At 48.0% G+C, this 12,080-nt stretch overlaps 1 protein-coding gene across 2 annotated transcripts in view; it reads left to right on the top strand.

Moving 5' to 3' along the window:
- The window catches only part of ESRP1 (epithelial splicing regulatory protein 1), a 70,442-nt gene that overhangs the window by 32,555 nt on the left and 25,807 nt on the right, over nt 1-12,080 (top strand). For both annotated transcript variants that reach the window (XM_068107951.2, XM_068107950.2), the window contains exon 9: nt 3,404-3,446. In XM_068107951.2, the coding sequence (XP_067964052.2) occupies nt 3,404-3,446 (43 nt within the window). The remainder of the gene's footprint in view (nt 1-3,403; nt 3,447-12,080) is intronic.

The raw sequence follows: 12,080 nt of genomic DNA, 5'->3' as shown, positions 1-12,080 counted from the left end.
AAGATAACCACGTGACCGGGTGGCGAAAGCTCGTAACTCGGATCTCGGCTCGCATCTCAAAGCAATAAACCGCCCGAGCGACGGCTCGTATCTCGAAAAACTCGTAAGTTGGGGCACTCGTAAGTCAAGGTTCCACTGTATATATATATATATATATATCTGTCTATCTATCTATCTATCTATCTATCTATATATATATATATGTAAAAGAAAGTTTTTGTTTGTTTGTTTGTCTGCGCGTGCTAATCTCCTGAACGGTGAAAGATAGGAGGAAACCTCTCATACAAAAAATGTCGGGACGGGCCCCAGGATGGTTATAGGCTAGGTGGCGAGGCCGGTTGAGGCCCACCTTGGCTGCGCTGGGCCAATTTTGCAATTAAAAGCTGAGCTGAATTATAGTAGTCAATCTTATATGGCCGTGAGTAAAAGCTGAATTATAGTAGTAAATGCATTCAAAAAGAACTAAAAATGTCGGGATGGGCCACGGGAAGGTTATAGGCTAGGTGGCGAGGCCGGTCGAGGCTGCGTCGGCTGGACTGGGCCCATTTCACAATTAAAAGCTGAGCTGAATTGTAGTAGTCAATCTTCTACGGCCGTGAGTAAAAGCTGAATTATAGTAGTAAGTGCATTCAAAAAGAACTAAAAATGTCAGGACGGGCCCCAGGAAGGTTATAGGCTAGGTGGCGAGGCTGGTTGAGGCCGCATAGGCCGGGCTGGGCCCATTTCGCAATTAAAAGCTGAATTATAGTAGTAAATTCATTCAAAAAGAACCCAGGCAACGCCGGGTGCTTTCGGCTAATATATATATATATATACATATATTATATATATATATATATATATATATATATATATATATACGTATATATATATATATATATATCTATCTATAATTCCAGTAATCTCTGTGTGTGTGTGTGTGTGTGTGTGTGTGTGTGTGTGTGTGTGTGTGTGTGTGTGTGTGTGTGTGTGTGTGTGTGTGTGTATTTGTCTGTGACCGCTGTTTCTCGACAACTACCGGTCCGATATACTTGAAACTTGCCAGGTATATTGCTGGGGACCCGAGGATGTGCCTTTTCAAGGTTTGAAATTAATCGGAGAAGTAGTTACCGAGCTATGGCGATTTAGCCGTTCGCCGTTCGCTTTGGCTTTGCGAATGGACCAAAGCATTTCATGTAAATAGAGGGGGGGGGGGGGGGGTTCTACCGTACTCGCAAGCCGTTCGCTTTGGCTTTGCGAATGGACCAAACCATTTCATGTAAATAGAGGGGGGGGGGGGGGTTCTGTGGTCGTTACTGCCACGTGGTTTCAAAGTTTTTTTTTGTTGTTGTTGTTTGCACGCATGTTTTTTTGCACCCACGTACGGGCACGCCCTAGTATATATAAATACATACAAACAGCAATATACATATCAAAATGTTCTGGACCAGTTATGACAAAACTCAGTGGACGAGTTGGTTTGGTGACAAAAACAAGCCAATTAGTTTTTGGTTGAGGTCTGGATGCAGATCCGGCCTATAAGTGGGATACAAAATGTGAACTCTTTAGCCTGGCGGAGGTATGCGCTCCACCGAGTGTCATTGTAGTTTCTTGCTCTCTGCTCACCTTCACTCTTTCATTCCTCTTTTTTCCCTACCTCTGGAACAAACTCCCACACTCTCTTCAATCCCCTGTCGTTTTTCTATCTGATCAGGCTATGTCGGTACTTTGCCTCGATCAATGAACAGATGGAAAATAATACGCGCATGAAGTATGCCTCTTATATCGATGTGTTCAATGGGATAATGGATCCAATGTGGGATCCATTGTGGAATTATAGGAGAAAAGAGTTGCTCTGTCAGTCAGGAGAGACAGCTGGAATCAGAAAAATCTTTACCAAACTACTGATTTTGCATCATTGGGATGGAAAAAGCGAAGGAAAGCAAGAGTAACAAAAGTTGATACTTTTGGCTAATACAGCAAGATGCATTGGTAAAAGAGGAGAGGTTGTCACTTCGTTTGGATGAAGGAATGCTTCACCTCACGAATAACATTTTTCAACGATTTCAAGTGGAGATTAAGGCTGAATGTGATTCAGAGGGAGAAGACTTTTTCAGGTTTGCTATGCCAATCAATATCCCTTGCATGAATGGTTGAATCAGAAAAGCGAGGAAGAGATAGTCTTAAAAGAGAAGGTGATACAAGCCTCCATTCCTGCAATAATAACTTTTGCTGAAAAATCTCGACCAAACTACTTGTTTTACAGTCATTGTTTTATCACATTTTGCATTAATATGAATAATTTTTTAACCAAAGGTAGTACCGAGGTTCTGTTTAATTGCGGCACTGTGTTCACCAACAATTGATGATTATGTTTACGTCGATGAGTCTTGTTGTGTAAAACCAATCAGGTCCACACAACTTTAGTCCAACGGTTTGGTTTAATTGCATTTAGATCATAACATCATCCTGTAAAGTAGAAAATACAATAAGTATACGATGTGACATCTCATGGGTCCATTCATCTCATTCAATGCAAACAAGCTGGATATTCTATGCAGGCGTACCGTTAGCGAGTCTACCAGATGTAACATGTCACAGGAGAAGTCTCGGAGCACCGTTCGCAGCAGCGGGTCTTATAGTCACGCCCCTAGCGGTGCCAGCGAGCAGCGAGCATCACCCCGGGTTCAGTACGAATACGATTTCACTACAAGTCTTGTTCATGCTTAGCTTTTATTTTGATGCAACAAATGTGAATAACATTGACTGCCACCTGTGGCATTTACCTTGTGAGAGTTGTCATGCACAATAGTGGCCGACTTTAACAACAACAGCAACAACAACAAAAAGGTTTGACGTTTGTGATTCACTCTTGTCGGCATTCCTCAAAACAAATGTGGAGGTGGTCGCTTTGTATAAGGTGTTAGGCTGGTAGATGAGTTAATGTTATGATGAACGAGTTCAATGCAGGGTTGTGGAAGTTGAGCAATTGAGGTCTGCATCGACCCGGTACCATAGATCACCAAAAAGAGTGGTGTGTAATGATCGTATTCGCAAGAAAAGCAACCTTAAAAAGTTTTTTCCCCTTCTCTTGCTCAAAATAAAAAATTGGCAAAACGTATGATTGTATTCGCAAGAAAAGCAACCTTAAAAAGTTTTTCTCCCCTTCTCTTGCTCAAAACAAAAAATTGGCAAAACTTATGATCAATAAATAAACAATCTGAAATAAAATTTGGCCTGCTCAGGTAAAAAAAAACAGAAGAAGAATTTCAATAACGTAATCATATGGTAAACTTGCAAATGCAAAGGTTTGGATTGACCAATAAACAAAAGAGTGAATCAGCTAGAATCAAAGTAAAGACGAGGGGGATTGAGAGAGGGATAGCGTTTGTCACGTGAATGAAACAGTTTCTTGCATTTTCAGGTTTATCGTGCCACAGGAGAGGAGTTCCTCAAGATTGCTGGAGGTGTGACATTTTGCAATATTTTCTCAAATACCTTTTGGAATTGTTGAAAGTAGGAAAGAAAGTGTTTGAAGTGTTTTGATAACTTTTACAAAATGATTGAAATTTTGACTTTCCACACACTTCTCATTTCCAACTTTTCTTTTCCTCTTTTTTTTTTTGGCCCCTTACCCTCAACCCCCATTACACAAAAAGCCACAACACCATCTTTTCCTTGACCTCTTATTTATCTGCCTTTCCCAATTTTAATGTTCTCAGTTACTCCATTCTTCCCATTGTATATATATTGTTGCAGATTCGGGGGTCGGCGCTCCCCTTATCAAGGGGGGGGGGGGGTTAATCCCCTTGTCTTTTAAGCTGGCCGTCCCGAGTCCTGGAGCTATGACGTCACTTCCGGTCAGCGCTGAACAGGGTGGTATGCCGAATTAGTGCTATTACCTAATTACCAGCGCCTTCCGGGAAGCGAGGAAATGAGCCCCGCCCGAGCCGCGGCGGTAGTGGACACGCCGAGCGAAGCGAGCCACGACCCAGGCCGTTAACAGTGACGAGACCCGATTCTGAGCGGTTCCTAATCGTGCCACAGGTACTCAATTGAGAAAAGACGAAAGCGATCGGATGGAGAGGAAACCAGAGTAAAGGAAGAACAAAGAATGGTTTATTAATTATTTACAAAACCAAAGAGGAAATGAAAGGAAAGAATGTACAGGAAGGGAAGAAGAAGAAGGACACAGGGCAGTCTTATACAGTCTTACTCTACAACCCCAGACAAACAGACACACTCACACGGGAATTGCAGCGGGCAGGGTGGAAGGTCCAGGTAGATGGTTCCAGGTAGGTCGACTCCGTCCAGGCTCCGGTTCCGCGGGTGAGGAACGGCAGGCAGCTTCGCGTGTTGTTGACCGCGAGCGGACCTTACATATAGCGGGGGGCTGGGATGCTGCGTACGTAATACGTTTATCGAGCAAACGCCCTCTCTCTCTCGCAAGTTCATACAAGGGCTTTCCAAAGCAGTTCGTCAAAGGGCTCTGCGCAGCTTAGTCTCTCAGCAGCCGACGCTCCCAACAGACCTCCCACAAGCAGTCCGTCAAAGCCAGACCCCACAAAGCGCTGTCTCCAACCCGAGTCGACTCTGTGAAAAGGCTCGCGCTGGTGCTTATATTATGCGCCACCAGATTACTCTGCGCTTCATAGAGCCATGCCCGTGATGGTATTCACTCAGCCCTGGTTGGCTGGTGGAGCTCTCCGGCCACGCCTCCGACGGCTGGTTTACAGGCCACACCTTCTCCTTGTCTGTCCCGCCCCCTTTCTTCGGGCCTGACCGCATGGTTAATGGTGGCGTAACGAGCTCAAATACCAGTTTACTGCAGTGAACGCTGCTGATCAACCACTTGATGTTTGGGGATAATGGCGCCGCTTGGAGAGAGAGATTGGCAAAGAAGCGAATGGCGCCTATCTTATTTGATTAATGCAACGCAGATTCAACTATTGGGAACATGGCCTTACCTAAACACATACTATTATGAGATAACTAAAGTTCCTATGGTGGCCTACGTGTTGCATATGGACTAATTAAGGGTGCAACCTTTAACCTTTTAAATGATGGGATATTTACAAGAATTATTTACAAAGTGAGGGTTCTAAAACCACAACAATATGTACATGTATATGTATATGTATATGTACATACATACATACATACATATATATATATATATACATACAGTGGAACCTTGACTTACGAGTGCCCCAACTTACGAGTTTTTCGAGATACGAGCCGTCGCTCGGGCGGTTTATTGCTTTGAGATGCGAGCCGAGATCCGAGTTACGAGCTTTCGCCACCCGGTCACGTGGTTATCTTGCCGTTCAAGTACAGTATCTCTGTCGTATAGCGCTGCATTTTAGTTTTCGCCTTTCGGTTATTTTGAGTTTACGCCGCCAGGTGGGTTCCGGTCACGTGGTTATCTTGCCGTGCACGTACAGTATCTCTGTCGTATAGCGCTGCATTTTAGTTTTCGCATTTCGGTTATTTTGAGTTTACGCCGCCAGGTGGGTTCCGGTCACGTGGTTATCTTGCCGTGCACGTACAGTATCTCTGTCGTATAGCGCTGCATTTTAGTTTTCGCATTTCGGTTATTTTGAGTTTACGCCGCCAGGTGGGTTCCGGTCACGTGGTTATCTTGCCGTGCACGTACAGTATCTCTGTCGTATAGCGCTGCATTTTAGTTTTCGCATTTCGGTTATTTTGAGTTTACGCCGCCAGGTGGGTTCCGGTCACGTGGTTATCTTGCCGTGCACGTACAGTATCTCTGTCGTATAGCGCTGCATTTTTGTTTTCGCATTTTGGTTATTTCGGAAAATTTCTTAGTTTTAACCATGGGGCCTAAGAAAGTGAGTGGCAAGTGCAGTGCTGAGAAGAAGAAGAGGATGATGTGCTTGGATATAAAACACGCAATCGTCGAAAAACATGAGCGAGGTGTCGAGGAGGACGTATATATAACGGCAGAGGAGAAGAGCATGCCAGGCCACAACTTGTTCAGAATGCCGGCGATAGCTCGCCTTCTCTTTGTGGAAAACACGGTGAGATCCTTAACATCCAACAACTAATGGGACGCAAACGGGGCGCCCAGTTTAGCGGTACACACATTGATGAATCACCCTGCCTGTGATTCACCCATGACAGGTTATAGCTGGGTCGGGATTCAAACCCAGGCTGGACAGTTTAGACTTTAGAGTCAAGTCTGCGTACCTCCAGTCCAGGCCATCCTGCCAACTTGTATGCTGCATACAGGTGAAATATAAAGCGCGAGATATTTTTATATATACTGTATATTTAAAAAAAAATTGGTGTGGTTTTTGGCGGGCTGGAACGGATTAATAGCATTTCAATGCATTTCAATGGGGAAATTTGATTTGAGATACGAGCAATTTGAGTTACGAGCTCGGTCACGGAACGAATTAAACTCGTAAGTCAAGGTTCCACTGTATATATATATATACACATATATATTGTTACGGGTCGCGGACAAGATGTTATATTGACCGAGCGGTGGTGTATTACCGCGACCTAACAGTTCCCCCGATTCTTCCCCAACTCACCCGATTCACCCCAAACTTTGGCCGTATCGCACCGCAGCTGCCCAATCTGGAAAACTCTAAAACGACCGAATGCAAAGAGGAAAAGGAATAAGACGAGAAGACGGACAGAAGAGTAATTGGTTTTATTATTTACACATATAAGTAGGAAGCAAGCAGTCACGTTTATTTACAGGGGCATGAGACGCAGGTGACACAGTGCAATCTTTAGCTTATACAGACTTATTGTTACTACCCAGGACAGCACGAACAAAACAAACTCACGTACGCAAATGGATGGAAATTGCAGGCAGGAATGACAGGAGGTGGGTGGCTGGAGGAAGGCCCGGAGCTGGCTGGAGTTTGATCCCGCACGGGACGTCGGGCTGGACCTCGACGGCCGCCGATGCCACCGATCCTGTCGTGTGCGCGGGGTAGCGGTTCGGAGCTGCTTGGTGGAGCCAAGCCAACGCTGCTGGTGGGGGGTCTGGCGTGATGGGTTCGCTCGCGTGATGGGTTCTCTCGCGTGACGGGTTCTCTCCTCTCTCTTTTGTTTGTCCAACCACTCTTTCTCCAACGCAACCACTCAACGCAACCACTGACCACTCCTGACGACCAACTCAGCTCTTGTCATGGACCTCTCCACGCGCTCTTGCTCTGACGACCCAGCTCCTTCCCCTGTACTCGTCTCTCCTCTGTAAAAGCTCATCTCTGGTGGGGGCGTCTCCCATGGGTTATATATAGCCCCACCCTTGAACCTTTGCGAACCTCCCCGATCGCTCTTCCTCCGCCCTCTCAAACCAAACCCCTCGTGCTCGGTTGGTTGTTGGGGGCTGGCTCACTCCTCCCCTCTATGACGAGGTGGAGACACGCCTTTCTTCCCCAACCCTGCCTCGTGGTCAATGGCGGATCAAGGGAAAACCGCCCAACATGCAGTTGGCAATGCGAATTGCAATTGACGAAAAGGGGGGAATGGAAGTGTTGGGAGTGGGAATGAAGGGAATCTATCTCTTTCACTGGTGTAATGGAGTATTTCAATTAATGGGAGACACAGCCTTACCCTAAAACACAGAATAAGATATAACTATTGAACAGGGGTATTCTATGATTGGCTGTGGTGTGGATGCTTTATGGACTAATTATGGGATGCCCCTTTGACCTTTACACAGCTCCGGAGGCAGGAGGCGCAGAATAAACAATAATAATAATTCACACAATCAAAAAAATATACAGTCCTCATATCCACAACACTGCACCCTCCTCCTCTTAGGCACGTCCCGGGCCTACAACTTTTTATTTAGTGTGACACGTAGGTGTAGTTCCCTCTACTTTTAACCTGACCCTGAGTGCGACAGTTTTTAAAACATAAATAAATGTGTCCCGCTGCTCCATTGCACCCTGCCTAACAGACTTACGCCCACAGTTAACCGAATTGCGGAATTGTCTTCAAATTATACACTGACGGTGGGGAGCATTATTTACAATGACGCTATTTTTATTTACAAAACTAACCCAGGACCTGTGATTGTTCTTTCTGGGGGGGAGACAGTCTGCTCTGCATCAATGCACCATGAAAGCACCCAAATACGCACCAATACACCCCCAAGCACCAATCGGTGCAGTCACCATTGTTCAAGAAAATAAAACCAACAACCCCTAACCCTGCAGGTGATCTCTTGCTCTTCGGCTCCCTCTGCTGGTTATTATTATTTGTTCTTCCAGATGTTGTCTTTCTTTCATTTTCTTACTGGCGGCCTATTTGCAATAAAGTGTGCCCAACGTGTCCATTTTATTTTCTTTATTTATGGCCCACAGGGCCGACTACGTGTGGTTCACCTGTGGGGCATCGGTGCCCTGTGGCCAAGGTCCGCCAGCAAGATTTCGGGCCCTCATGGCCGGTTCCAGCAGAGGGGCCATGCCCCAACCCATGGGGTCCATAAGTGGTGCTCGGCCACAGACATGTGGTCCATAATGTGGTGCATCGATGCAGACAGCTGGTTCTGAGAGTGCCGGGCGCACAATGGCCGACTCACGCACGCTCCCCTTGGCGCCCAATGGCGCACAGGTCATGTGGGAGACAAAAGGGGGACAAGAGAAATGAGCGAGGGGTAAGGTCACAAGGGTACACGTCAATAAGGCAATGCAAGGCGAAATGCGTACGGAGAGCGAAGTGAGAAAGCTCGTCCCTACCGTATGTCACCCCCCTGTCACCTACACTACCCTTGCCCTTACCCCATATGTACAAAATCTACACATTTACAAATTCGTCGCTAATGTCTCGTCTCCCCATATTTCTCCAATACCAAATTCGTCACCACAATCCCTCTAACCAAAATTTGCCATCACCCAATTCATCATCAATCCTCATAAGGAGGAAGAGATGGAACAACAAAGCACAATGTCACACCCACGTCATGATGCGTTTCACAATCCAAACATTTGCACAGTAAAAAATAATCAAAACATGGCATGGTGTGGAGTACCTGTCACCTCAGGTGAGTGGATGCAGATGGTGCGAGGAGACTCCAATCCTAACTATCCTCTTAATGACCTTAACACACTTTACACTACCCGGGGTCTCTCCCTGCCAATCCATTGGCCAACTTACACTATGGGTTCTAAAAACCAATTCCCATTGACCAAACTGTGGTGCTTCTCAATTTGGGGTCTCACTCCCCCGATTCATCTCCCGGTGCCCTCGCACAATTTCTGGGCTGCGACGTGTAGCTCTCCCAGCAGGTCTACCCACCTGCACACCTCCACCACTGCAGTTGCCACCCGAGCTTACCTAGCTCCTCACCCTAACCTAACTAACTGGGGAAAGCCCCTCCTGGCTCTGTCACCCCACTCGGTGCCCTCTGGCACTGGGCTACCCGGGTCCGTCCTCCGGATCCTCGGGCCCAATCCACAACAACTACTACCGGCTCCCAGAGCCCACCTGCGGCCTCACCTGGCCGACATCCTCACAGAGGTGGAGCGCCCAACCAACTACACACACTAACAGGCTACACGCCCAGCCATTTCCACAACACTAATGCACCCATCCAAACATCATTCTTCCACTCGCACCACAGATGCCAATATCCAACCACAATTTACCTATACCCTCTACCTAACACTTACTCTACCCGCCCCGGGTATCCGTGATGGGGGTCCACTCTTCCCCCATTCACACCTTCGCACCATCCACTCCACTCCACAATTTCCACCATACTCACTCCACGACCATCCATTCCAATACTCCATACCATTTATTCCATACACCTGTTCAGTTGCACACCTGTGCAATCACACCTGTTCAATCCTCAAACACACGGCATCATCTCATCTAACTACTCCCCTCTGAAACTTGCGCTTCCCAGTCGTCCCTTTAAACTATTGCGCTCCCTCATCATTTTCATCCATACTAATCTACCTGCGTCCCCACTACAGGTATCAGTCACTAACTAAACCATAACGTTACCTAATGTCAATCTCTTCTAGATCCCTACACACAATATCCTAACCCACCCGGGCTAGTTTTCACTGCCATCAACCCCATAACTAGTGCTCCTTTGCCCCCCTCGTTGTGAGGGATGACAGAGTTGCCATCCCACCACATCGGGGAGGTCCCACTATCAATTTTGCTTGTCCAAATTCCAACCAATTCAAAAATTTTCCAATTACTGCCAATTCTACCCACTATTATAAATTTCGTATCAAATCACGATCACTATCACAATCACCATCATCACAGTCCACTATATCCTAGCCTCGGTGCGTCGTGACATCATTAAACTCGGTTCGTAAAGCCGAGCAATGAATTCGGGTGGTTTGGTCACCTGCAGGTTGAATCCGTCCGGCTTTCGGTTCAAGGGAGGTGGTTTGGTTGGGCCGAGATTCCACGCACCATCTCGGCGCGGCACCTTGCGGTCCCGGGCCCGATGGCTCAATCCCCCCCGGTCGGAACCCCGTCCCCACGAGGGGGCACCGTTCCGCTTCCTCCCACTCGCCCTTGAACCGGACCGGTCGCCTCGCCCGACAAAGCCCGGACTCGACCGTGCAGGGCGGGGCCAAGCCCGAATCGGCAACGACGCTTCGAAGAGAAGCGACGCAGCATCGACCCGCGCCGGGCCTCGCACCCAACAAAGCACCCCGCACCCCGAGTGCTCGCATCGGCTATCTGTCGCCCTAACCGCTAACCCGGTTACCGTCGATGCTTCACCTGCATGCTCACACGCATACGCTACCCCTTTCACCCTCACCAAACCCGGCGTTCCAACGCCGTCCGTACATTCCACCAACGCTCTCCCTGTTACACACCACACCCCTCGCGCACACTCTTGCACACACTTTGGTCCACACCTCTCCTCCGTTACGTCCTCCGTAACACTCACCATGGGCGTGCACTCTTGCATCCACCCACTAACGCGCTCACATGGGCTCTCCCACACCCGTGCTACCACTAACTCAGGTGTGCTTCCTCGCACACCCTTGACCATTCCAAGCGTGCATTCTCGCACCCGCTCCACCACCAACTCACTCCTCGTGTCACACTCCGTACACCCCGACGTGCATTCTCGCTCGCACTCGGTTTCACTCCCACACTTTATAACACACCCACTCGCCGACGCACACTTTTTCCTCCAACGCGTGCCATTTCCACTCACACGGGACCCTTCACCAACGTCCAGATGCTTCCTCGATCCCAAGCGCGCGAAAATTCTTTTGTCGCTAAACATCCTCTTACAAAATCTCCCAGCACAATACACAGCACGTCTCACCTTCGGGGTTCTTCTTCCTCCCTGCACCAAAACCTGCAAACTTCCATTCGGGTTAAGCACAGCATCGTGATGTGAGCAGGGACTTTGCACATTTTCCATTTCTCCCTGCAATTCCCGGGCTACCTCCGTCATCTCTTCAATTTTAATTCCCAGCACTGCTTTGTCTTTGTTCCCCTCGACGACCGTTGGCTTTAATAAAACACCCTCTACCTCATCGGTCGCCGGCTTTTCCAAACCCCGTTTCGCGATTTCTACCCCCGTCATTGTACCCGTGCTTTCCTCCACTTCGCTCAACCGGCGCTTCTTGACCCGCGTTACCTCCTCGTGCACCCCTGGGACCCTTCCGCCCAACTTGCGGTCTCTGTCCCTCTGCTCCCTTGCCTCTCTATCGGCCCTCATTCCGTTCATTGTTGCTTCAATTTGGTTTCCCAACCGCTCACTGTTAGCCCTCCTTTCGTCCCTCATTCGCTCACTATGAGCATCCATTTTTGCCATCAATTGGTCCATAAAAAATCGCATGTACCCTGGTATCTCCGGCTCGGCTGCCGCGACCACGTGCGCAGCGCAATTTGGTGCTGCTTCGGTCACAGGCGCGGCAAAATTTGGTGCCGCTACAACCATGTGCGCGAGGACGCCATTTTGTGCGTCTGATACACCCTCAACCACATCGCCAATGTTCTCCTCCTCTCCTTCCTCCACATACATTTCCCCGAGGTCCTGGGTCGATTCCACCCCGTCTTTCTCTAGCTCACCCACCGGCATCCGATCGCCTTGACCAGCCATGGCGCGATTTCAAAATTCG

The sequence above is a fragment of the Myxine glutinosa genome, chromosome 2 (genome assembly GCF_964187855.1).
Source record: "Myxine glutinosa chromosome 2, kmMyxGlut1.1, whole genome shotgun sequence".
NCBI lineage: Eukaryota > Metazoa > Chordata > Myxini > Myxiniformes > Myxinidae > Myxine > Myxine glutinosa.
This window is presented reverse-complemented; position numbering and strand designations above follow the sequence as displayed.